Source organism: Pteropus alecto, unplaced genomic scaffold (genome assembly GCF_000325575.1).
Source record: "Pteropus alecto unplaced genomic scaffold, ASM32557v1 scaffold98, whole genome shotgun sequence".
Taxonomy (NCBI): domain Eukaryota; kingdom Metazoa; phylum Chordata; class Mammalia; order Chiroptera; family Pteropodidae; genus Pteropus; species Pteropus alecto.
The window spans coordinates 20,088,963-20,113,873 of NW_006443570.1; the positions used below are offsets into that span (position 1 = coordinate 20,088,963).

The following is a 24,911-nucleotide window of genomic DNA, read 5'->3' on the forward strand; positions in this document are numbered from 1 at the left end:
GCTTCTTAGTGAAATCGACCTCCCGCACAGCTCGCTCATACTTCAGGCGCCACTCACCACCTGTGGGGTTGGGGGCAGACAAGGGAGGACTGAGCTGCTGAGAGTCCCCAGTAAGGGCCAGAGGGGAAGAAGGATGAGACAGGGAGGGGCAGCAGGTGGAGTCAGCCTGGTCTCTGAAATGATGGCTTCATCGCAAGGTGGAAGGAGTCATGAGCTGGGAGAAGGCTAGAGAGGGTGACGTGGCTGTATGTGCTGTCCTCTCCCCAAGGACTGTTGGACCTTGGCCCTCAGACATTGTCATTGTCATTGTCATTACAGTCCTTCATGATAATCTCCTGCATTTATTGGCACATCTACTTTCTATTTATTTCACATTAGCCTTATAACAGACCTACACACAAGAAATAGGCCTGGACGATGGGTGGAGCAGGCATCAGAGCTTGCTACTCAGGCCATTGCCAAGCTCCTCTGGCCTCAGACCCACCTGTATCATCATCATCCACTTCCCCATTGATCTCAGCTGCCCGGATGAGACGGGCCTCCATCACCTCCATTTCCATCACCTCCATTTGCTTCTTCAGTGTATCGTACTGGGTCTGCAGGAGAGGAAGTTAGGACGTGTGCCATTCCGCCCCCTCATTCAGTACCACCCACACCCCTGAACCACAGACCATGGTCGCATGCTTACCCAGGGCAGACAGGGGTGCTGGGCTAGTGGCAAAGATGCCACCTGTCCTTGGGGGAAGTAGATGGGCACTAGAATGTGGCAGCTGCTAGCATGGCTGTGTTCAGCCCAGCCCTGCCCTCACCTGCAGCTCTTTCATCTCTTTTTCAGCTCGGAGCCTTTCTGCGGTCTCCGCGTCCAGCAGCTGGGAGGCGGACTCTCCCGTGTTACGTTCATCCGTCAGCTCCGATGTCAGCTCTGAGATCTGGGGTTGGGGGAGGGAAGATGCCACCAGTTGAAATGCCTGCTTCACTCAGCCAGAACACCCGGGAGCGGGATGGGGCAGGGGGGAAGGAGCTTCTGGGCCAAGCCTCCTTGCAGAGATGGGCCAGTCTGTCTGGTGCTAGGAGTCACTCACCCGGGTCTCCAGCCGGTCACTGTTGAGCCGCAGCTCATTCCGCTCCTTCTCCACCTTCTCAAGCTTGCTCCGCAGCTGCTGGATCTCCTCCTAGGGTGCAGTAAGGAAGGCAAAGTGAGCCAGAGGCTCTGCGAGAGTTTGGAGCCCAGGATCTGTACCCTTGGGATGAATGAAGCTGGTGAAGCTTGGGCCAGGACATGAGGGAACAGGAAGCCATTGCCTCCCAGGAGCTCCTATCCCTAGACCCGCCCCATATGATGAGGATGCCTGAAATTTTATCCTGAGAGGCTACCCAAGGGCTCAGTCAGGACCCTGGATGGATGCCTTCTGTTTGATGGGCATAGTTCAAGGACATTAGCTTTCTGGACTAAACAAAGGAGCCTTTGGGAGCCCAAGAAAAGCTGGTAATACTTTTGCCCATAAGGATGAACTATAGCCCTTTTCCTCTCAGTGACCTGGCCCTCCCTGGGCTATTACATACGTCTCTGCTCCGGATCTGCTCTTCAGACAGCTGCACCTCAATAAGGGGTCGTACAGTGGTAAAGAGCTTCCACCAGGGCCAGTCCTTCACCCCTTTGTTCTTCCTGATGTTCTTCTGCACACAGCGGATGGCCAGGTCCTGGATCTAAGTTGGGGTGGGGGTGGCACACAGTAGGGCTCTCAGTCCCAGGCCCAGCCAGGATCCCCCTTGCCAGGCTGCTCCTCTGGCCGTCTGACCCGGAGTCAAACACTCCGATGACACCCTTCGCCCCCAGCCTCCTTCCGTCCCTCAGAAAGTAGGCAACAGACAGCTTGGCTCTGGGAGCACCACACTGGGCACTAACTGCTCCGCCATCATTAGGAATAATTTCATCTGCTTTATTTGCTGCCTGATTATTTCCAGCACCCTGGCCTGGATGTACTATAAAACCTAATCTTGCTGAAACACAAGAGGTGGCGGTGCTGGCTGTTTTATGGACTTGCTAATAAGAAAAGGAGTTGCTGACACAGCTCCTTAATTTTCATGGAGCAGCCTATGATCCAGAGCCCACTTTTGCCTGGGCCCTGTTCCCCCACCCCACCCTAACCTTTGGACCAGGCCACATGGCATCATCGCTGGGCACACGGCACTCTCACTGGCACTAGGGAGCTGCCCATTCCCCAGCCTGGCCCAGGGAGGGCGCTGCCTCTTCTCCCCCAGATAATCATAATTCATAGCCCCAAGACCAGTCTCTGCATGTTCCCTCAAGTCCCCTACCCCACCCACCCCAGGCACTCAGCTCTGCCTGGCTAGGCTGGGGCTTGGGAAGGGGATGTCCCTGGAGCAGCACCTTTTTCTTCTTGAAGTGCTGGCGGGCCAGGTAGCCCCTGCAAGCTGCCTGGAACAGGGTTAGGTTCCTGCTGGTTTGTTCATCTCGTTGCTCCTCCAGACGTGCCAATGTGCCTGCCCGGAAGAATACCTGTGGAGAAGCAGGCCAGGTAATGGCAAGAGACTGGGCCAGGCAGCCCGGTCTAGGAAACCAGCAGGCCCAGGAGTGTGGCCCTTGGCCTGAGAAGAGGCTGAAAATCCAAGTGTGAAAATCCAAGAGTGAAGGGAAGGAGCGAGAAGAGGCCCCAGGGAGGCTGAAGGAGGAGGGCCAGGCTGGAGGAATGGGGACGTTTTGGAAGGTGAAGAGTAAGGTGGGAAATCTAACTTCAAAGAGAGATGAAAAGAGAAGGAAGCCAAGGGAAGGTATTGAGACGAGAAGGAAAGGAAGCAGCCACTGGTCAAATGGGGTGAGGACACCCCTCAGCAACACCGACAGTGGCTTCTTCCCTCAGGACTGCCAGCAGCATTGTCCATGACCCCTGTGCCCACCGCCTACCACAGGGCCCAACTATGGGCTCCAGCTGCCTTTGGCATCCGACTGCCTGAGATCAGGTGTAGCAGATGCTGGTGTACCTGGGTAAGAAGAAAAAGGTCCAGAAAGCAGTGTGCAGAGAAAGGGGAGTGGGGAGGAGTTGGGGCCCTTTCTTGTACCCTGCCCACTCGGTTTCATTTCAGACATCTCTTCTTTCATGTGCCAACACCCCACCCCCACCCACACATCCAGGTTTCATCTCATGAAGAAGCCAGTGTGGTGGGCGGGGGTTGGCTCAGTCAAGAGACCTGTCATACAGGTTTGGGGGCTGGAGGGCAGATGTGAGAGGAACCAGCTGGCCGCCCCCACACCCATCTTTTCCTCTCACTCTTTGGTGCCCTGAGCTGGGGCTGAGTAAAAGTTTCCCTATTAAGAGGACAAGAAGAAAGGGGGACATGGTCAGGGGAAAAAAAGGCTCTAGTCTTCTTAGAGAGGGCAAGGGATACCTAGGTGTATGACTCCCTTGCCCAAGACACAGAAAATTCCTTTCGTGGGGCAAAGAGAAGATGTGGACTCCACAGGAAACACTCAGAATCATTAGGCACAGTATCCTGAGGCCTCCCTTCAAGGGAACAGTGGGGAGCGGGCCTATGCTTTCTGCCGAGAAAGCTTTGCCTCTGGAGACTCTGAGGAAACCTAGTCCCCTGAGGCTGTCCTGGGAGAAAGCCAGTTCAGTCCTCTGCAACACTTCGCCAAATCCCACACGTAGGGCTGAGCGCCTGGGATCTCTCATGGGTCCCAAGCTCTACCTGAGCCTCGATTTCCCACAGTGTATGAGCCTGAGATCCCACCAGAGGATAGGGAATAACCAAGTCCTCCCAGAGGTGGGCAAACACTTTCGTGGTCGGCGTGCATAGCTGTCTGACTAGGGCGGAAGAAGCAAAGTACCAGGTGGGGGCATGGAGAATGGCCCGAAAACACAATGAGAAGAGAAAGCATGTTGTAGAGGGTAGGCGGCGAGCCTCAGACCTCTCTTGAAAAGCTGTACATTTGTGAGGTAAAGAGTCCTTTTCAGAATTAAGTGAAAGCTCAGGGCCACCTCCTCCCCCAACATACCTATGTATACGAATTTACAAAACATAATAGGAGGCTCCCAGACTCCCAGACTCCTTGCTTCAACCCTCAAGGTCCTGTGGGCTCAGACTGAAAACCCCGCTCTGAAGCAATGTGACAAACACAGGGAATAACTGCTCACCAGCCAGAGCTAACCATAGCTTAGAAGTCCTGAAACTTTTCTCCCAAACCAGATATGACCAAATATCTGCCTTTGCCCCTAATTCTGCCCTGAGCAGGAGTGGGCCCTGGGGCTCCACTGCCTTAGCCAGGCACTGGGATAATGCGGAGGGACGAAGACGGCAGCCGGGAAGAGGACCGGCCTGGACAGGCCCTCTCCTGCCCAGGACATGCCTTGGAAGAGGTGCCACTCTCAGAGCCAGTCAGCAGCAGCTCAGCCTGCCAGAGGGGCAGGAGCCCATGTAGGGAGAGACCAAGACACTGAAGTGAGATCTTTGACTATAGGCTTCCCAGGGAATGGCTCAGCTGGCAGCCCCTGAGCTTAGACATTTTTGAGAGAGGGAGAGAGCCAGACAGCAGGAACCGAAACCACAAAAATGACATGGAAAGAGGGTAGGACACAGAAGACACAGAAACCAAGGAAAGAAAGAACAGTAGAACCAGAAAATGAGAAACAGGGACAAGCAGGGACCTGCCAGTGCCAGAAAGACAAGGGAAAATCAGGAACGGCAGAGACAAAGATACAGTGAGGGGATAGGAAAAGGATTTCCAGTGAGGGAGGGGCTCGGAGAAACCAAGAACATGACTCAGAGTGCAGAACAGAGAACAGAATGGACAAACGACACTTAAGCCTTTTTGGTGAACGTATCCTTCCACCTCACACTCCCCACAAGGCCTTGGGACCTGCAGTTCCTTCCCTGTCTGCTGACAGACAAACAGGTCCAGAACCCTCCGCCTGGCTCCCAACTGCTCTCCCTCCCACTGAAGCCCTCGGAGCACGTACGTGGCTGTCGCCAGTCAAGCCTTGCAGTCTCAAGAGAGAAGGGTGTGCGGGGATCCCTGCCCCGTGGGAGAGACGCTCGGCTGACCCTTTGGTGTGGAGCGATGAGGCAGACTGGCACCCGGGGCCGGGCGTGCCTGCTTTTTATGCACCACGTTCCATTCAGATGAGGAATTCGGCTTGTGGGCAGGTGGCGGCGGCATGGCCTCACCATTTCCTACTTGCCCTCTGGGACCCTGGCAGCCCTAGCTGACTTGCCAAAGGGGGTTCTGCCCTCTGGAGCACTCTGTCTACTGCCTTCCTGCTTCTCCAAGCTATCCTCCTTTCTGTCCTCCCTACTTCCCACACTAGGACCCAGGCTAAGTTCAGGGCCACCTTACAACCCACTCCCTCCTTGACATCACAGAGGTGTTCATGGCACTGAACAAGCCAGTTTTTCAGAGTCAAGTTTGCAGTAGGTGAAATATCTAACTTCCTGGCCCCCAGCCCTGAAGGGGACAGCTTGATAGGAAGGATAGCCCCAGAGTGGCTGGGGGGTGGGAGGGCTGGGGGCAAGACTCGGAAGGGGGTCACAGGAGACTCCTGATGTTAAATCGAGCAAGGAGGGCAGGTGGGGGAGGGTCAATCATGTAGACAAGGTAGACAAAGGCAACCAGAGAGTGAGGGCTCGACTGCCTTCCCGTAGGGACCACTCACCCGGCTCAGGCCCATGCACCAGCTGCTCTTCTCTAGGTCCAAGGACTCCAGCAGCTCCTCCACTGCCTGCAGAGAGAGACCTCTGTCAGGGAGCCCACCCCATCTCCACACAGGGCTATGCCCACTCACCTGGTCCTTCCCCATCCTCCATTCAGACAGTCCCTTATTTATTCAAAAAGCACCTGTGGTGGGCTTCCACAGGGTCAGGCACTGCGCTAGATTCTAGGGATATATGATGCTCACAAAAGGAACAAGTGATCTTTTTGGGGAGTGAGACAAGTGAATTACTGACGTACACAGAGGAGGAAGCATCTAAGTCAGACAAGGGGAACTGTGGAAGGCATCCAGAAGGAAGTGATGCTTGTGCTGAGTCTTTAGATACGAGTAAGAATTAGCCAGACAAAGTAGGGGAGAGGAGCATTTCAGGAGGGAGAGGGCATTTCAGGCAGAGGGACTGGCACAAGCAAAGGCATGGAAACACAAGACAACAGAATGCACTGAGGAAACTAGTTAGCATAACTCGGAGTAAAGAGGGGGCAGTTAAGGTACAACTAGAGAGGTACAGTAGCCAAAGTATGCGGAGCCTGTGTGCTTTGAGAGCCTCTGGAGGGCTCTCTCAGGGAGGCACAGGATCAGCTTTGCATTCTACGGAGATCCTACTTGAACAAGGGCAGAGAATGGATGAAGACCCCTTAGGTAGCTACTACAGTAATCCACAGGAGAAAAGGCCAGAACCTGATGCAAAGGGAAGAGAGGAGGGGAAATGCGGGAGGTGTTAGGGACAGAGAGAGCCTTGCTAGGTGTGGGGGACGAGTAGACGAGAGGAAGGACATTGGGGGCATGCTGAGGTTTCTGACTTATGTAACTAAACGGATAATGGTGCTGTTCTTCAAGGCACGGAATACACGAGAAAGGGTAGGTGTGGGGGGAGATATCATCGATTTGGCTTGAACATGCTGAGTTTGAGGTGTTATAAGGCATACAGGTAGAGAACTCCAGAAAGCAGCTAGATAGGAATGCATGTCTGCAGTTCAGGAGAGAGGCCTGAGTGAGAGATATTGACTTGAGAGTCGTCAATATATATGCAGTAATTGAAGTAATGGGTGTGAATGAGGTTGCCCCAGAAGAAGGTGTAGAATAGAAAACACATATGGCCAAGGAAAGAGTCTTAAAGGAGAAAGAGATCTTTATTTCAGGGGCAAGTGGAAGAAGGAAAGCTCAGAGAGACTGAGAAAGGAAGAAAAAAGAGACAAGGGGAAAACCAGGCGTGGCGGCAAAGAAGTTGAGCAGAGAATGTTTCAAAAAGAACAGAGTTGTCCAACAGTCACATGTGGCCAAGAAGCATAGAAAAGTGCCCCTCAGCTCTGGCAACATGAAGGGCATGGAGAGACAAGAAGACGAGTCCCAGGGTGTCAGGGACAGGAACCAGGCAGATGTGGGTAGAGAAATGAGTGGTGGTGGGGTTGGGGGTGGCAGGAGGAGAGGAGGTATTGATGGTATGGGGCAGGTGAGAGAAAGACAATAGTCCGGCATGAGAGGGTTGACAGAAGGCTCCTTTCTGAGAGCAACATCTACAGAATGCTTCTTCACTGAGAAAAGAGCCAGCAGAGAAAGAGAAGCTGAAGACACGGGAGAAATGATCACTGATGGAATAGGTCTTCAGGGAGACCAAATGGAATGGGTTCCAAAGCACAGGAGGAAGGTACTGGATGAGGGGAGGGCTGGGGAAGGAGGAGGCCCCAGGAAGGAGGAGGCCCCTGAAAAGCAGTGTACAGAAGACAGGACAAAGTTGGAGCCTCAACTTTATTAGCGTTTGAAGGCAAGGTCAACTGCTAGGAAGATGACCTGGGGAAGACTTGAGGAGAAAGGGGGAGAATGGAATATCAGGGTAGGAGCTTAGAACTGGGGCCAGGTAAGGATGGGGCACATGGGAAATTTATCAGGCCACCCAAGGGCCCAGCTGGAGCTGGAGACCTCACTGAAGCTGTAGAAATTCAAGTCCACACAGTTGTATCATTTCCCCCACAGAAACTTGGGAGTGCAGACACCCTAAGACTAGCCCTTCAGGATGGGCTTAGGTAGGGTAGATGCAAAGGGAGGCTCAGGAGAGCTGATGGAGGCTTAGTGACCGGAGGGTTGGACCACTGAGTCATGGCTAAGTGAAAAAGGAAGTGAAGTCAGAAGGGAATGGACAGTGTGGAGAAAACGTAGTGGGGCCCAGAAACGAGAGGTCTCAATGGAGTCAATGAGCAGGTGTCCCAAGAAGGAAAGAGGAGACACACAGGTAGGAGGCTGTGCTGAAATTTAAGTTTTCAGAGGCGGAACATGTCCAGGAATGACAAGGTGCTGGGTGTAGCCACAGTGGGAGGCTGGAATGGAGGTCAAGGGTCAGAGAGGAGATGTGGGACAGGTCACTTAAATTCACACTAAGATCACCCTGGATGCTGGCAGGGCCTGGATGGCAAGGATGGAGAGAATGTCTCTGAGGCCATGAATGTGGTCTGTGACTCTGGGGGCAAGGGGAAGAGGGGATTTCTGCCTTGTTCCACACAGCGCGCTCCCTTTTAGGGAAGCTATCCTAAGGTCTGAGATGCTTTCAGAGTCAGCGTGGGTACCTGAGGCCAGAGCACAGTGAAGGAGGGTTCCTCTGCTCGAGAAGCCCTTTGGTGCCCTGAAGAGCTGCTCCTGGAGGTCAAGGTGACAGACAGCCTAGAATGTCAGGGAGACATCTACTTCTACAGCCAGATATTCACCAATCCAGGCTGACAAGGGGCCTGAGAACCTTAGGCTTACTGTAGCACAGCTCCCTCTGCAGGAACTAGTCCCTGATGTGAAGGTTGAGGCTGAGGGGCCCAGGTGCTACCAGTGGTACAGCAAAACACTAGTTCTTATCTGCCACTTCGGAGGCTCTTGGAGGATTGTCTGGCTCATGAGAGAACAGACACCCCCAACTCGGGCCTTCAGAGAGGTGGAGGACTTTGACTTCTGCAGTCCATGCTCCAAGCTGCCTTCTCCCTACTGCCACAGCTTGACAGCCATGCGCCCCTGTCCTGACCTTGGTTGGCCCAAACTGGGAGACTGAGCAAGGGCCAGCCCAGCTTTCTCTAGGCAAGAAAGGGCAGCTGCTCCGAGGGGTCTGAGCTGAGGGTGAGGGGTCGGGTGTGGCTCTGGGGCCCAGACCTACCCGCCTCTCATCCACCACGATGTAGTTGCGACCATGTTTCTTGGTCAGGTGTGGGGCCAGGACGTCAAAGCGGCGGCGGAACTCGGAAAATACCAGGTGGTCAGGGTAACCTAGAGAGAGAGTGGACCAGGGCCAGGTCCGTCAGTGCCTCGCCTGCTCCCGGCACACCCCAACAGCCACTGGTGCCTAGGCAGCCCACGGGGAGAGTCACCTGAAGGGGAAGAAACTGCTGGGAGAGGAGAACCTGTGGTGGAGGCAGGCCCAGGAAAGGAGAACAGAGAGGAAGGAGGAAGGAGTGAGGGACAGGAGGCTGAGAGGACATTTGGGATGCCCCACAGAGGGACTGCAAGGTTTAAAAAAGGAAATAGGCTCTTTTAGAAGGAAGCAGGTTCCTTGTTGTGAGGCCTGCAAACAGGAGATGACTGACCACCTAGAAGGAATGCTATGGAGGTAAAAGCCTCAATGACCTATGACTCCGAGTCTATGACTCTGTTATAACCCAGAGAGAACAATGTCTTGAAGACTTACTTAATAATAAGAAAAAAATAGCTGAGAGAAAAAGTGCATGGGTTTGGGTATGGAATCCTGGCCCTGGCTCGTAGTATTATGTGACCTTGAATGAGTAAACCAACCTCTCTGAACCTTGGTTTCTTCATCTTTAAATGGAGGCTCTACCACTTATTTTGCATGGTAGCCCAAATGATAAACTATGTAGAAAGCCTGGCTCACTTGGCGGGTTATGCTCCCTTTCTTTCCTCAGTCCACTGGAGCAGGACATCAGAAAGAGCTCCTTTCCTGCCCCCATCCTGACCTTGAGCCCTAGGCCAGGTAACCAAAAAGACTTGTAGATTCCCTTTCCCTAAAGAGTGTTACCTTTATTGTTTGGGCTTGTGGTTGGGGCAAGGGTGAGATGGTTTCTGACTTGGAGCAAGGTCAGGATAGTGGCAAGCAGGAGGTTACCCCAAGTCACCCCGAGGATACCAGAGCTCACGGAGGAGGACCAAGAGACCCACTCCTACAGAATCACAGAATTTCAAACTGAAAAAGGGTCTTAGACCTGATATTGCTCCTCCTCTAGACTGGAAACTGAGGCCTGAGAGGTGGAGCAACCGGCTTGCTCAAGGTCACAAGGGCTGTGGCTGGAGGCAGAACTGGACTCCAAACCCGGGCTCCTGATAGCCGGCTGGGGGCTCACTTCACTATGCCGGCCAAGCTAGCTCTGGGAAACCCTCCAACTGGGAGATGAGGCTGATGCATGTGCCTGATAATTGAAACAGGAGGCGGGGGCCGCTGAGGGGCCAAGACAAAGTGAGCTATTGATTGTATCTGAATTGCAATTAAATTGATGGGCCGGGATAGCAGGTCCGGATGCCTGGCATCTTAATTAATCATCAGTGCTATCGATGGTGGCTGGGGACTGAGTGAGGGGGGCCGTGCTGCTGCTGGCCTCATCGATCTGCTTGTTTGAGTAAAGCACATTGATTTTGGTTCAGAGCGGTAACAATTTGGTTTTGAAATAATAAACACCAACTCTGTATCAAGACGTAGGGACAGATCGATGATTTATTTAGAGTAGGGCAGGGAGCTTGTTTCCTGGCTTGGCTGCTGAGGAAAAGTGACAGTGCCCATGGAGATGCCTCAAGGGGACCTGGCTATGGGTGGGTGAAACCCTGCCTGCTCTTTTAGCTAAGGGAAAAAGGGCAAGAACCTGGCAACTCATAACTTCTCAGGAAAATGAAACTCTGCTTGAGAGGCGTGAGCTGGGAAGCTGGTCTGCTTGGCTCAAATCTCACTCTGCTGCTCATGAGCTGTGTGACCTTGGGCAAGCTACTTAACTTCTCTGAGCCTCAGTCTCATCTGGGAATGATAATAGTACCTACATCTCATGAGGCTGTTTTGAGGATTAAATGAGTTAACGTGTGTGATGAGTTTAAAATACCGTCTAGTATACCGTAAATGCTCTAAGAATGCTAACTACTATTACTATCACTCTCTCTGTCCCCAACTCTAGATGGGTCTATAAAAAGAGTTTGTCTGACCTTTCTGGAGAATTTCAAGTACTTCAGAAAGATTTAGCATCTCATTTCTCATTGGGGGGCTTTCCCAGTCACCTGCCTGCTCCTGGAGGTAGTTATCTCACTGGGCAGATGGCTCCATGAGGGCACTGGGTCTGCTGCAGTGGGCAGAGCTGACCCATCCAAACCAGGGAAGTAAAGCACGTTCATTTTGTGTGCTTCCCTCCAGGGAAGGGGAGAGCTGTGGGAAGAAGGCATGTGGGGTGGGAGGGCAGGGGGATGAAGAGTACTGGAATATGGAAGGGAGAGGAGAGAGGGTAGGGAGTCAGCAGAGTGAAAAGAAACAGACTGGGCTGGGGAGACAAGAAGGGAGACCCCATGGAAGAGGTACCAGAGCAGAAAAGAGATCGAGGGCCAGTCCAGAGATAAGAGGGGAGCAGCATCCCTTTAACCCCATAGGCCCCATTTGGGAGGTGGGGAGGGGCAGGAGCAGTTCCAGAAAAGAGAAGGAGTTGAGTGGGAAGGAGGCCCCACCTTGGCGGTACATGCGCATGGCATCAAGTAGACGGGAGCCGCGGAGCTGGGCACGGAGCAAGGGCACGTCCAGCTGAAGAAGCCCAGCCTCGCAGTGGTCTCCTGAAGGCAGGTCCAGCTCACTGCTGCTGCTGACTCGGCGGGAGGAGGCAGAACGGGGCTCCCCGGCCCAACCCTCTGCCACGGGCAGGAAGCAGTGCACGAAATGCAGCTTCGACTTCTTGATGGTGTCGATGAGAGCATCCTGCCAAAGGGCAAGGACGGCCCTCAGTGGACTCTGATGGTCCAGCTCATGTCCAGAAAAGCAGGGACTAGTGCTAGCATCTCCACTGCTTGCAGGATGGCAGGTATCCCACCACCGGACAGGACAACTCTGTCCTCACTAGGCCTGAGCGGCCACTCAGGCAGCAGCAATGAAAACAGGACCCCATCAACAGTAATCAAGTCAGAGTGGGACACTGAGTGAGCACTGGGTGACCTGAGTGTGCCCAGAATGCCCAGGCTACCCAGCACGGGTAAGAAAGGATGCTGAGGCCTGGGCTGGCAAACTTACCACCTGCAGCTTAATCTGGATGCACAGTGACTTCTTCTTGACAGCTGCCATGCCTGTGGTGAAGGTCTTCCGCATGCTGGTGGCCCGGCGCAGCGCTAGCTGTGAGCCGCCCTCTAGGCCCGCAATGGAGCCTGACAGCACCGTGGCGCTGCCCGCCCGGCCCAGAAACAGGTTGCTGATGATTTTCCTGCCAGAGGCGGGAGGGTGAAGGAAAGAAAGAAGTCACATTCACAGAGCAGGAGAGGCCATTCCTTCTCCCAGCTCCTAGGGAACCAAACAAGCCCCGCACCACTGTAGCCAGGGGCCTAAGTTTCCTGGGCTGGCGCTACAGGTCCCATATCCTACAGAGCAACTGTAGAGAAATCTCCAAATAATGAGAAGAGAATACTGGGGTGGGCAGAAGCCGAGGGGTAGGCAGGATCAGACAGAGTGGGTGGTCTGCTCTTCATCACCAGGAAGGGCAAAGGTGGGGAAAGGGTTCCAAAGTGGCAGGAGAGAGCACAGATCAACATTTAACAGAAGATTTAATCTACTATGATGTTCACTGGTCATTATCTGTCTCCCCCGACTAAAATGTAAACGCCACGTGGGCAGGATTTGTGTTTTATTCATTGTCACAGAGTAAGTATCCAATAATTATCTGTTGAATAAATTAATGGATGACAGGGCTTACATGAATGAGGTGTTTCTAAGGCTATTCCTGCCTTCCGTGAAGAATGTGGGAGCATTAATCAAATTTAAAACTATAAGTCCTTTCAACCATGTCTGTCCCCACCTCTACTCCAGGAGGCCACCCTATGCCCTCAGGGCCAACTAGCCTTGGCTGTTGCCACTTAGGAAGTGGAGGCTATCTACCCTGCTGGTGAGGGGGCCTCTGAGATGGGAGGAGACTCAAATATCCCTGGGGATGGAACATGGGCAGAGTGAGTGGTGTTCTTACTTCTGGGAGTCCTGTAGGAGCCGGGGGGCATTCTGCATGGCCGGGTTCTGCTTGGTGTAGCTCAACCAGCCGGCCACATTGTACTCTACCCAGTTGGTGCCATGGCTGTGGCCCAGGAGAAAATGGCGAGGTTTGCTGCTTCGCAGGAGGGGGCTTTGGCCTGAGGGTAGGAGAAGCAAGGTTCAGGTCATCAGGGCACAGGCCCAAAAAAGCCCAGGGACTCAGTGAGCCCCTACACAGTGCCACCTGGACCCATATAAGTGGGTCCTCTGGAGAAGAAACAGAAGAGTTGCCCTCCAGGGGTGCCACCTACCTTTTTTGTCACCTTCCTGGGGACCATAGTAGGAGAAAAGGCGTTCCAGAAGGGCATCTTCAGTGGCCCCTGGTACCAGAGCTTCCTCTTCCAAAAGCCATAGCAGGCCCCTTGCCTCGTCAGTGCGGGCCAGTGAGCGGACCTATGGAGAAGCAAAGAAAACCCACTGTGTCACATGGAGCTCTGGGAAAAAAGCTAGTGCCCTGTCCTCAACCACACACTATACAAACAGGCTGCATACACACACACACATACACACACACACACACAATGTCACATGGAACTCTGGGAAAAAAGCTAGTGCCCTGTCCCCAACCACACACTATACAAACAGGCTGCACACACACACACACACACACACACGCTGCACACACAAACTGCAGCTTCTCCTCAACCACACACTATACAAACAGGCTGCATACACACACACACATACACACACACACACACACACACACACACACACACGCTGCACACACACAAACTGCAGCTTCTGCCACTCACTGCTGACACCTTGTGGGACAGGTGGGCAGCAAGGAGAAAGAGGAGGTAAGAAAGAGATCAGAGAGAGAAGTCCATAGCAGAGTATGATTCCTAGGACTCGTGTTCAAAGTAATCAAAGACTGAAGTCTTCTTACTAAGCCAAGCCCACACCCAGATGCTCTCCTCCATCCTTGACCCCTTGCAGGTCACACGAGACTTGTGTGAGTCCCGTGTTGCCCTTACTCCCTGGGCATCACCTCCCAGGCAGATTAACCAAGATAAAGTCTGTGAGGCTCTCAGAGTAGTGCATGGCCCAAAGGAAGCTATCAATAAGTAACAGCTGAGGGATTAACCATGGTCCCCTGAGAGGGGAGCACCCAGGGCACAGAGCACTACAGGTGGGATCACTACAGAGTCATAAACCCAACTGTGAAAAATGTAAGACAGGTGACTTAATGGATGTGAAAGCCCAAATGGGCAGAACTGAGATGACTAAAGAGCAGTATCCCAATCTAAAGAAAACAGCCACCATTCAGCTGCAGCCAACTGCTGTCCTGGAAGAATGCTGGCCTAGTGTTGATAAATCCTCCAGTTTTTCAAGAGAAGGTGGAAATATTGAATTCTTATTTCTAATACCCCACGCAATCCAAACAACCTAGGTCTGTGGCCACGTCTGGTCTGAAGGTGTCTTTTCTATGGAATTCCCCTCTTTTTGAGGCAAGAAGGACCGAGCCTTCCCCATACCCCGTCCTTGCCTGGCCTTTAGGGACTGGGGGACAAGAGTAGTAACAGAAGTGCCATTGCCCTCTCTTGGACCCCAGCTGCCTGTATCTCCTCCCCACAGCTGCCCAAGGGAGTCAGTGTGATTACCAGGAGGAAGGAGAATATGGCCAATGACTGATGGACAACTAAGGTCCCAGAGTGGCTGGAGCTGCCTGCAGGAATGAGCAACAAAGCCACTGGATAGTGAGTGGCAGGCTGGGCACTGAGGGGCTCCATCTCCAGAGGTGCAGCTACCCAGTGCTGAGACCCGTCAGATAGGGAGAGCAAAGAAGGGAAAGGATTGCCGAGCCCCATCCAAACCCACTGTCTGACCCACTGCTGCTCCTAAGCCACATGGACCGACTTCCCCGTACCTCCTGGGAATGACAAAGGTGCTTCAGGGACGCTAGCACGGAGCCCAGGTGTCAGGGGGAAAAAAATCCAGCTTCCCTGGGGAGATATGGAACTTGGGCAATTTAAGCATTTGTCCCAGGGGGACCCACATGTTCCATGGGGCCCCACCCCCTTGCCAGTCCAGCAGGGCCTCACCACAAGGAAAAGGGAGAGGGAGGCTGGGCTCAAAGCAGAGGAGGGAGATCAGCAGCTTAGCAGAGATGCCAGTTCTCTAGTAAAGTACCTTATGCAACTTCCCTAATTGAAGACAATCACTACATATCAAATGCTCATGAGGCCAGCCAGTCCCCAGGCAGCAAGGTGCCCAAGACACTAGTTCAAAGGGTGGCAAAGCCCACCCCTAAGGGTGAAGGGCGAGGGGTCACACACGGCCCTCAGTGGGAGTCTGTAGCTGGGCACTGTTTCCCTGTTTGGGGCAGTACTGGCTCCTCGCCCCACTCTGCTAGGCTGTAGGCTGCATCAGTCCTCTTCTTGGGGACAATGGGAAGGAATGACTACAACCTCTGGGTCCACCTAGGCCTTCACCTAGGAGACATCAGGGCTCCTGGCAGACATACCTGAGGCTCAGCCAGTCACAGGGCAGGGCCTGAGCCCTAGGTGGTATGAGATGAGGTACAGGTTCCTGTCAGGCTCAGACACCCAGTGGCTGAGGCTCCCCACTGAACCACAGTAGAAGAAAGTACCATCTTCCTGGCCAGACTGGCTGAGGGTTGAGGGGTAGCTCTAAAGTGCTCAATGTCTAGGCCTGATTGTTGGGCCCCACTCAACCCCCAGTGGCACCACTGGCAGCAGCTCACATGGGGCGCGGGGGTGGGGGGGTTGCTCTACTGAAGGAGAGGAATGCGAGAAGAGAAGGCCAGCCTAGGGCTTCGTTAGAATTCCTACCAGGGACTGATGGGAGGCTTGGTCCACAGAGGCCACAGAATCATCTGTGGCCGGCTCCAAGTCATCAAATGCCAGCTCGATGTTCTCCTAGGAAAGAAGGCAGAGTGGTAGTGAGCACAGGGCCACGTGTGGGGTGCAGCTCTATGAGCAGGCTAGGAGGGGACACTGGGGTAAGTCTGACTTCCCATCTCATGCAGGAACTTGCCACCAGCAGCCCGACTGACAAATGCTGAGCACTTCCCAAGGCACCACACTATATCTCTGGACAGCTAAAATTCTTCTAACCTCCTTTTATACTGAGCTAAAGTCGCATATTCCTGTTATTCACATCCACTGATAGGCTACGTGAAGAAAGCCTACTTTCACACACATCCTTGAAACAATTGAAGAAATCTGTCCTTTTCCTCCTGAATCTTCTTTCACCCCAACAAATAACCTCCCCACGATCAATGTCCCTCATCTCTATATAAGGTAGGCTTTCCAGATCTCGACCCATCTGGGACACCCTTTTATGAAGGGGTCCTTAATAATCAGTCACCACCTTAATAGATCAGGAGACTGAGACAGGGAAGGCTGGGCCCCACACATGTGGAAGCAGGAGCTGCATGGTGGCAATTCACAGGGCCTAGGTGGCGTCTTGAAGGTGGGCAAAGAGGGGCTCCCTAGACCCTGAATACATCTAGCTTCTTAGGGAGGAAACTCTCCGCAGAGTGAGAATGAAGCCTGGGACAAGAAAAGACACCTAGTCTAGAAAGCACAGGCAGACAGAAATGACAAAGAGAGTAAAAGCTGGGAGGGAGCAGCCAGCAGGGAAGGTGGTTCCTTCCCTCATCCACAGATGCCCTCCCTGAGGGAGCCAAGGCCAGAGGGGAAGGAGGGGTGGCAGGCAGAGGCAAAGTCAGGTGCTACCTCCTTGTATCTTTCCAACTCCTGCACAAAGGTGCGCTCGTGGAAGAGCCTCTGAAGCCGGTCCTGGGCGTAGTTGTGGCACAGCTCCTCAAAGGAGGCTCCACGGGTTGACCCACCCTGCTCAGGGTTCTGGAAGCCCGGAGTGTCCACAATCATCATAGAGCAGAGTGAATGCTGGCTGGACTTGAGAGCCCTTCACAGGGAGAACCTGGATCAGAGCTGGTTAGGGCAGTACCACCACTGGTCTGCCCCTGGTGCCCAGGCAGCCCGCCCTGCCCCAAACCAAGTCTCCATTCCTGTGCAGGTGCCCAGGACTCTGGGTGTGCCTCTCTTGGCCTACAAGGACAGTGAGCCCTCTGCTGGCGGAGGATGGCTCTGCCTCAGCAATCGCACAAGCTCAGAGGCATCAACTCCACCTTTCTCAAGGCAGGAAGCCAGAGAACTCCTGAGCCCTCCTGACCGGCACTCACTCACCTGTTCACCAGAGAGACAATAAGGGTGAAGAGCTCGCTGTAGAGGCCAGATGCCATGCCCTCCAGGCACTCCAGTGCACTTAGTTTGGGGCCTGTGGGGCAAGAGGATCAGCTCTATCTCCTGCACCCTGGGATCCCCACCAGGGTATGCTCCCCACCTACCCAGGGCCAAGTCAGCAGGGGCCTTGGGTCTAAGTGTTTTCCCCTGATCTGAGCTCTTCATGCCAGCAGTCTCCTCACAGCAGAGACAGCAATGAGCCCTGGATGAGGCCTCCCAATCACATCCGCCGGCCCAGGGTACCTGTGCCATCTCCCAGGCTGCTCTCCTCAGGGCCCTGGCGGAAAGAGGTGGAGCGCTGCAGGGTGCCACTCTTGTGCTGGTGCTTGAAGATGGCCGAGGAGAGCTCCTCCAGGGTGCAGCCCAACAGGTATGCGGCCTTCTGGGCCCACTCATGGCGGGCAAACTGCTTGCGGCCAGCTATGGGGTAGAAAAAAGGATCTGGCATCTTGGATCTTCCTCCTTAGGCCATGTGATGACCACTGTGCCCTTTGGCTCCCCATTCCCACAGAACTGGGGAGTAGGTATTTGCCAGAGAAAAAACCAGCCCTGATGACACTAGAGGGTTCAAGTAAAACAAGGCCAGCCAGCAGCTGCCAGGGTTTCCTGTGTCCCTTTTGGGGTAGAGAGGATGAACAAGTCCTAAAAAAAGGAGGTAACTCCTCACAGCTGCCACCAGAGGGTACACAGCTGCAAACACCCTTTTAGAGGGCTTGGCTCCAGGAGTGCCAACTCTGGGAAATTGAGTCAGAGGATGAATGAGCCAGCCCACCTTCAATGAGCATGAGAGCCACCTGTGCCTTGGGGGACACATCATGAGAAACACAGTGCCTTCCCCTTCTGTGAATTCATTAGGATCCTCCCTCTTACTTCCAGGCATCTGCTAGGAGAGACCACAAACACCCACCCATGGCCCAACAGTGGGGATATGAAAAAGCCTCAGAGGAAAGGGAGCAGCCCACGCAGACAGACGTGTTTCAGCCAACATGTGTCTAATCACGGCAATTAGAGAAAGCTAACAAGAAACAAGGTTTTACCTTCAGCAGCTTCTGTAAGGCAAAGGACCAGCATGCAGCATGCAAAGAAAAACAGCATGTTACCAAATAGTCATCAACTGAGCCCTCCAGGCCCACGAGAAGGGACCGCGGAGGGTGGGGATTTGTGAGGATGAGCAGGCAGGAAAATAACCATATTCAGACTCAGAAACACAAACACACACACAATCTCAAAGGAGTATGTTTATGAATATAATCACACTGACACACATACACAAAGAAAGACCTAAAAGACATTCTCACACACACATAAACACACACACTGGAAAATACTGGAAGCTCTGAGGGAGTAATGGACCCTGCTCAAAAAGGTCCATGTGCTGACACACCCAGAGCTCTCCGCCTGCAATCAGCACTGAGTAGGGTTATAGGAAACCTGGGTTTATCATCTTAAGAGTGAAAGAACTTCCTCAAGACACAGTGATATGCCCACCCTCCTGCCTACCTACCTAGTCTGGAGACTTCTTTAACTCAGAGCCTACTTCCTTTCTGGTAGGGATGCTATCTTCTGAGATCATAAGGAGCCTAAAACCCAGGTGCCTATTCCTCCATGCACCCACTCACCCGCCCACCAGTGCTTTCTCATTCCTACTGAGAAGCGTGGGGCTCTTCACATCTCAAGGAAGATGAAGCCAAAACCCCAGGTGCTGTTCACAGGCAGCACCTCTTTTCCTAAACTGGAGAAGAGGTGAGGAGGTGGGCAGAGTGCCCACCCATCAATGTAATCTCAGAGGAAGGCAGCAGTGTATTCCAAGCCAGACCAAGCTCTAGCCATTCACAAGCCCCCAAGCACAAGTGCTGAAGCTGCGACTCATTTGTTTCCACGGTGCCTGCTGCCCCCTAGTGGTTTCCACCCTGACATGCAAGAGGAAGAGACACCTGCTACCAAACCAGTGGAGAGAAAGGAAGACTCAGGGAAAACTGGCCTCAGGAAGCCCCAGGAAGCAAGCCCACCCTACCCCACCTAAGCCCCATGGAGGGCATCCTGAGAGGTTCCAGGATCTGGAAGCAAAACAGATAGAAGCAGCTATTTTGGGGACTCCGAGAAGTCCCACAGCAGGTGCCCTCTCCACCCTCAACCCTGGGGCTTCTCCCAGGCCAGTGCCCTTCATTATGACAGAACAAGCCTAGCCCCCAGAGAGAGCCCAGGGTAAACACCAAGATGGGGCCACGTGGCCCCGGCACCCCAGGGAGGGGCCAATGTCAGTTACCCGCTTGCTCCTCGGGGTCCTCTGTCAGAAAGGGAACAAGAAGGAGAGTTAATCCAGGGGGGGCTGCTCTGAGTTGGGGCCCTTCTCTTCACTTCAGTCTCTAAGCCCTTAAAGCCCCCACCCCGATTTCACAGTGCTCTCAGTCACTGCCACCTAAGTCCAGCCCTCAGGCCATCATTGGCAGAGACGCTTCTCTGGGTGTTGGGGGCCTTCTGCTTTGATATCAGGGGCTGGGAAGAAGCGCGGCAAAAGAGGGATGTCTGGTAATAGATGAGCCTGTGCTGGGTGAGGACAAACTGGGAATGGGAAGGTCCCCGCGAGGTCTCCTAGGCGACAAGCCTGGCTGATGGGACCCATTGCAGGTTACCTTTGGTGGCTCCTGCAGCGCCCAGGTGGTAGATGGCAGCCAGGATGAGCCAGCAGGCTTTCTGTTCATCGGGGGAGATGCCCAGCACTTTCATGGCCGTCTGCAGCTTACTGAACTGCTGAGCTGCCTTCTGCTTCTCCTCAGGCTGCAGGAACAAATGGGCACACGGGCACTGGATCTCAGAGGGGCCCTATGCCTCCCACCTTCACCCCCCCAACCCCCTGCCCAGCATAATCCCATGCTGCTGGGCCCCTAGGGAGGGCAAGGCTATGGTAGAGCCGCTCGGCTGGAGCTGGGCTCCTGCTATTCCCCCGGGGCACTCCAGGCCATCTGAGGGTTTTCCAATCCCCAAGACCCAGGGCTGCCAACCTGGTCCCTCACCTTGGCCAGTGGCACAATTCCAAACACACTGTTCTCTGCCAAGTGGTTCAAGTGGAGCTCTGTCCTAGGGGTACAAATGAGGCATCAGCACAGTGCTTGGTCTCTACGCTAAGGCCACCTCCCTGCCAGGGTGGAGAGAGACAAACTTAGCTTCCAGACTCTGAGTTCTGTCTGCCCATCATGCCCTACGTCAAGCAGCTGCTCCTGCCTTTCTTAATTGGCCTGGATGTCTGGTCAGAGCACCAGACTCCCTAAGACAGATCACCAGAGATGCCCTGGTGAGCGTCCCGCCGGACCCCTGGAAGGGAGCAGGGAACCTGCCTGAAGGGCGAGTGGAGCCAGGACAGAGACCACGCCCTCAGTTACAAGAAGACATAAGGAGGAAAATGCCATGGGGCTGCTTGCTCACCCTTATCATTTATCCTCTCAGTGATCGCAGACAGCGAGTCGCAAGGTGCAAAGGGAGGAGCCTGGCAGAGGAGCCAACATGGGGGCATGGAGGGCCAGCTTGGAGGGCACTGAAAAAGGGTTGGGCTTTTGGCCCCAGTGTAGACTCAAATACCATCTCAGCCCCATACTAGCTGTGGGATTGCAGACAAGTCCCTGACCACCTGCGTCTCAGCGTGCTTTCCTCTCCAGCCTACCTTGGTGGGTAGCAGAGATCCCAGGTAGGCCCTGGGAAAACTGAGGGGCCAGTTGTGCCCCTCATACGTAGCCAGACCCCTGTGCCTGGGGCCAGGGAGTTCCTGCCGGGCAGGGCCTAGGGCTCATTCATCTTGCCATCCCTAGGACCTAGCTCAGAGCCTAACGTGTATCAGGCACACAATAAACAGTACAGAATGCAATTGAGTGGCAAAGTCCAGGAGCTTTCAGAGGGCTGGAGTCCAAAGCACTCTCCCTGTTCCCTCTGTCCCATCTCACCTGAGGGTGCCATCCGCACAGGCCAGCAGGTAGTAGAAGACATTGAATGTAGCCTCATTAGCCGGGCGTCGAGCCACACGCAGCTTCTCCAGAAGCATCGTCTGTGGCACAGCATGGAGGGTATGGGCAAGGAGGGCAGTGCCAGGCCAAGCTTCTCCCACCCCATAGAAGAAAGAATTGGGCACATGGGAACAAGCGGCTGCTTGTTATTCTCCGGGTGCTCAACCAGAGGCCAGATCACCTCAGGGGCAAACCCAGGCAGAGACCAGAGCCACAGGGAAGAAGACAGGCCCAGATCATGGAGGGACCCCTGCTGCCCTGCCTAGTCGCCAGGAACAGCTTTCACGGGGAGCTGAACACTTTGTGGTGAGAGATTTCATTTAGGATGGAAGGGAGTCAGACTTGGTTAGGCCTTACTTTACTGACAAGCCAGTCCTCCCCAGGTGAAACCTGCCTGACAGAAGTCCCCGAGCACAGGGCCAGGGCTTGGGCAGGATTGGGCAAGAAGCTGAACTATGCTCCACCCAGGGCAGGAGGCACAGGAAGCAGAATGGTGAGGGCTCAGGCAGAGCAGGCCAGCCATGCCAGTGCCAGGGGCAGAATCCCAGAAAAACGAGGCACAGGAGAGAGCCTGATTTCTGAGACATGAAATCAGGTAGCCAATCTCCTACTACCCCGAGTGTCTCCTCACCTGAATGGAGGCTGAGGCCACCTGGCCAGCTTGGTCAAAGTCTAAGGAGAGGATCTGAGAGAAGCGGGTGGCATTGCTGTTCATGATGGTGGGGCTGTTCCCAAAGGCTTCCAGGAGCGTGTACAGAGCCTGCCACTTCTCTGCTGCAGAAGACAGGCCCAGGGGCCATCAGGAAAGCCAAAGAGAAAAGAGCTGGCACCTAGGAGAAGCCTCCATCCCCACCCCCATCTCCCCAGCCCATTCTCAATTTCTCAGTTGTCCCTGCCTCACCAGAAAACACCTTGTTCCCGCTGGTGCCTGCGATGGTGGCCAGGTATTGTACCAGATGCTGGCAGCTGGTGGTCTTGCCACTGCCACTACTGCCCAGGAGGACGATGGACTGGTCCTGGCGGCTCATCAGCATCGCCCTGTATGCAGTCTGGGCCACGGCGTAGATGTGGGGTGCCACGTCTTCTCGCCGACACCCCTTGAACATGTGCATCACCTTGGGCGGGAAAGGGATTGGGGGGAAGGGGTAGGCTCTTAGCTGGTCCCACTCAAATACCCCTTACCCCAAAGGTCTACATCTTTCTGAGCCTTTCACTCCAGGGTAGCAGAGGGATTCTGAGGCTAAGGCCGTGTATGAAAATGCAGATACCAGCCAAGCCCTAGCCTGTGTTAGAGATTGGGGGAGGGCCTTCTGTCAACACCCTTTGAGATGACTCCTCTCCCCAAGGTCAGCTGTGAGACTACAGGGGCCCAGTGGAATGCCAAGGGGAAGGGGCAGAGCCAGAAAAGATAGGGTAGATAGTGGGTGGGTGGATCCATGTGACAACATGGTGGCCTGGGGGGCATCGCACCTTCTCGGAGTACACGGCAGGAGCCCCACGGGGGCTGAGGACGAGCAGGCTGGGGCCAGCATATGTGTGCAGCAGGCTAGCGCCATAGCGCTGGCGCAGTGTGTGCAAGACGCTCGACTCATTGAGGTACACCAGGGAGGCCAGATCTTCTAGACGGTCGCAGGAAGGAGCATTAGCCTGTGACAGCACAGGCAGGAGAGCACTGAAGAAGCAGAACCTGTGTGCACTGCCAGTGGACAAGCCTGCCCTGCCCAGCCCACCTCCTATGCCCTCTACCAGCCTCCTGCCAACCTTCTCTACGTCATCCTCGTCGACGTCCAGGATGGTTCCATCATGGTCTAGCTTCACACGCACCTTCCCCTCGGGCAAGCTGAGCTCCTGGGATTTGAGCTGACTGGCTGCAGAGTAGGGCAGATAGTCAGACATGGGCCCAGGAAGGCTCTCCCACCCTTGCTGGGCCCTTCACAGTCTGGCCTCCTCTCCACTGTATCACTGACCTCTCCTTGCTCACCACGCAGCCTTCGCCAGACCCAGAAGGCACAGCAGCACTGACACCTGAGAGGCCCAGGCATCTGCCCCTGGATCTCCCAAAACTCACCCAGCGAGAAGCCATCCTTATGGACCAGCCACACCTTCTCTGTCTCATGCCAGGCCTCTTCAGCTGCAATCTGTTCTTCTGACTTCACCTATCAGAGGGAGGGGAAGAATAGATAGTCAGAGGCTGTTCTGGAAAACAGAGACAAGGACAGTAGGAAAGAGGAGACATGCGAAGGGAAGGGCTTCCAGATGAGCCACGGGGCGAGGGGAAGAGTTGAGTGGCAGACACAGAACAGGTGTCCTCAGAGGTGTCAGAGGAAAAAGGTGGGGAAGCCAGGAGGTAGTGGTAATCCTGAGGAGCCTTGAGGACAAGGACAGAGCTAGGGGCCATGCCAACCCTGAGCATCTGGAAGAACAGGGACACAGTGAGCATGTACCCAGGAGAGAGCAGACCTCAGGAAGGCAAATCAGCAGGGTCTACCTTCAGCTGCCTTCTCTCCGACCTCCCTGTGAAGCCTGTAGGATTAGTGTCCTGACCCCACACTCCTCCCCTGGGCCACCGCTACTGTGACCTTCTAGTCCTAGCTTCTCCCCCACCCTGACAGGCCCTCCTTCACCAAGCTGGGGAAGAACAAGACCTAAGGAGAATGTCTACTGAGGACTTTGCAGTGCAAAATGAAAAGTGGGGCCTGAGTCCTGGCCCCGGCCTGGTCTTCCTCTCCAGAGGATGCTCTCCTGGGTGGGGGGCAGCACCCAGATGCACATGCCAGCCTCCCTGCTCCTCCTCCTCACAGGGTAGCAGGTGCACAGACCTATGTGGACATGCTAAGCCCATACAAGGGCATGAAGGAGCATGGCTGGAAAGATATGAGGGAGGCCGGGAGGGACAGCACTGTTCTGCTAAACATAGAAAAAGACTTGCGTGCCACATGGATGGGCACTGGAACAAGTATAGAGGAACTGGGAGACCCCAGAGGCCCCAGGTGGTCACCAGTCAGAAAGAAACATTTACAGGCACTGTCAGGGTGTGGGACTGCCAAACCTGGCGCCCCCCAAGGGACCTGAGCTGGGCTGAAATGGTGTCCGAGGATGCTGGGCAAATAGGAGACAGACAGTTCAGACTCCTTTTGTTGTGCGTGAGTGAAAGGGTAGTAGGGTCATCCAATAGCTCCGATGCCCCATGGCATGGAGCAGCCATCAGGCTGGCCCTGCCCGCCCCCACCCTCACGAGACCTGGGTCGTATAACACTGCTTTGTGACACTGACCCCTGGTGGAGGATTGGAAAGGACAAAAAAACATAGCAAGAGGAAACATTTTCTTTGTCACAATTCTTAGAGCTGCAAGAGATCTAGGTTCTACTTCCAGATTGGATTCTGATTTTAGAGAACTCTCTCCCTCGCTGACTGCCCTTCCCAGCAACAGGGTGGGAAGGCTGGACTACACCCGTGGCCCCCAAACTCCAGCAATCATGAACAGTGATACGACCCTTCAAATTGGAGGATCACTATGGGGCGTCAATATTTTAAACTGTTAAGTGAAAACATTAAAAAAAAAAAAAAAGGTTAGTACATTTGAAAAATATATTTGGAAAAATGCAACTTTATAAAACAAAACTACGTGTTCTTTTAAAATGACATGAGATAAGTAAAACCTTTGTCTTAAAAATTGGTACGTTCAAGAATTTGGAGCCTGGTACATAAGGTGACACCACAG

At 54.1% G+C, this 24,911-nt stretch overlaps 1 protein-coding gene across 1 annotated transcript in view; it reads right to left on the bottom strand.

The window, feature by feature from the left end:
- MYO18A (myosin XVIIIA) overlaps positions 1–24,911 on the bottom strand; it is an 82,061-nt gene that overhangs the window by 21,766 nt on the left and 35,384 nt on the right. Inside the window, 24 exon segments of the mRNA XM_025041829.1 lie at positions 1–60; positions 485–596; positions 810–929; positions 1,083–1,172; positions 1,564–1,707; positions 2,393–2,521; positions 5,673–5,738; positions 8,857–8,966; positions 11,406–11,649; positions 11,959–12,145; positions 12,899–13,058; positions 13,212–13,353; positions 15,756–15,842; positions 16,665–16,857; positions 17,139–17,229; positions 17,439–17,615; positions 19,829–19,973; positions 20,210–20,273; positions 21,131–21,231; positions 21,822–21,964; positions 22,092–22,305; positions 22,661–22,837; positions 22,952–23,058; positions 23,259–23,346. The exon segment at positions 1–60 is cut by the window's left edge and continues 8 nt beyond it. Of these exon segments, the coding sequence (XP_024897597.1) occupies positions 1–60; positions 485–596; positions 810–929; positions 1,083–1,172; positions 1,564–1,707; positions 2,393–2,521; positions 5,673–5,738; positions 8,857–8,966; positions 11,406–11,649; positions 11,959–12,145; positions 12,899–13,058; positions 13,212–13,353; positions 15,756–15,842; positions 16,665–16,857; positions 17,139–17,229; positions 17,439–17,615; positions 19,829–19,973; positions 20,210–20,273; positions 21,131–21,231; positions 21,822–21,964; positions 22,092–22,305; positions 22,661–22,837; positions 22,952–23,058; positions 23,259–23,346 (3,151 nt within the window).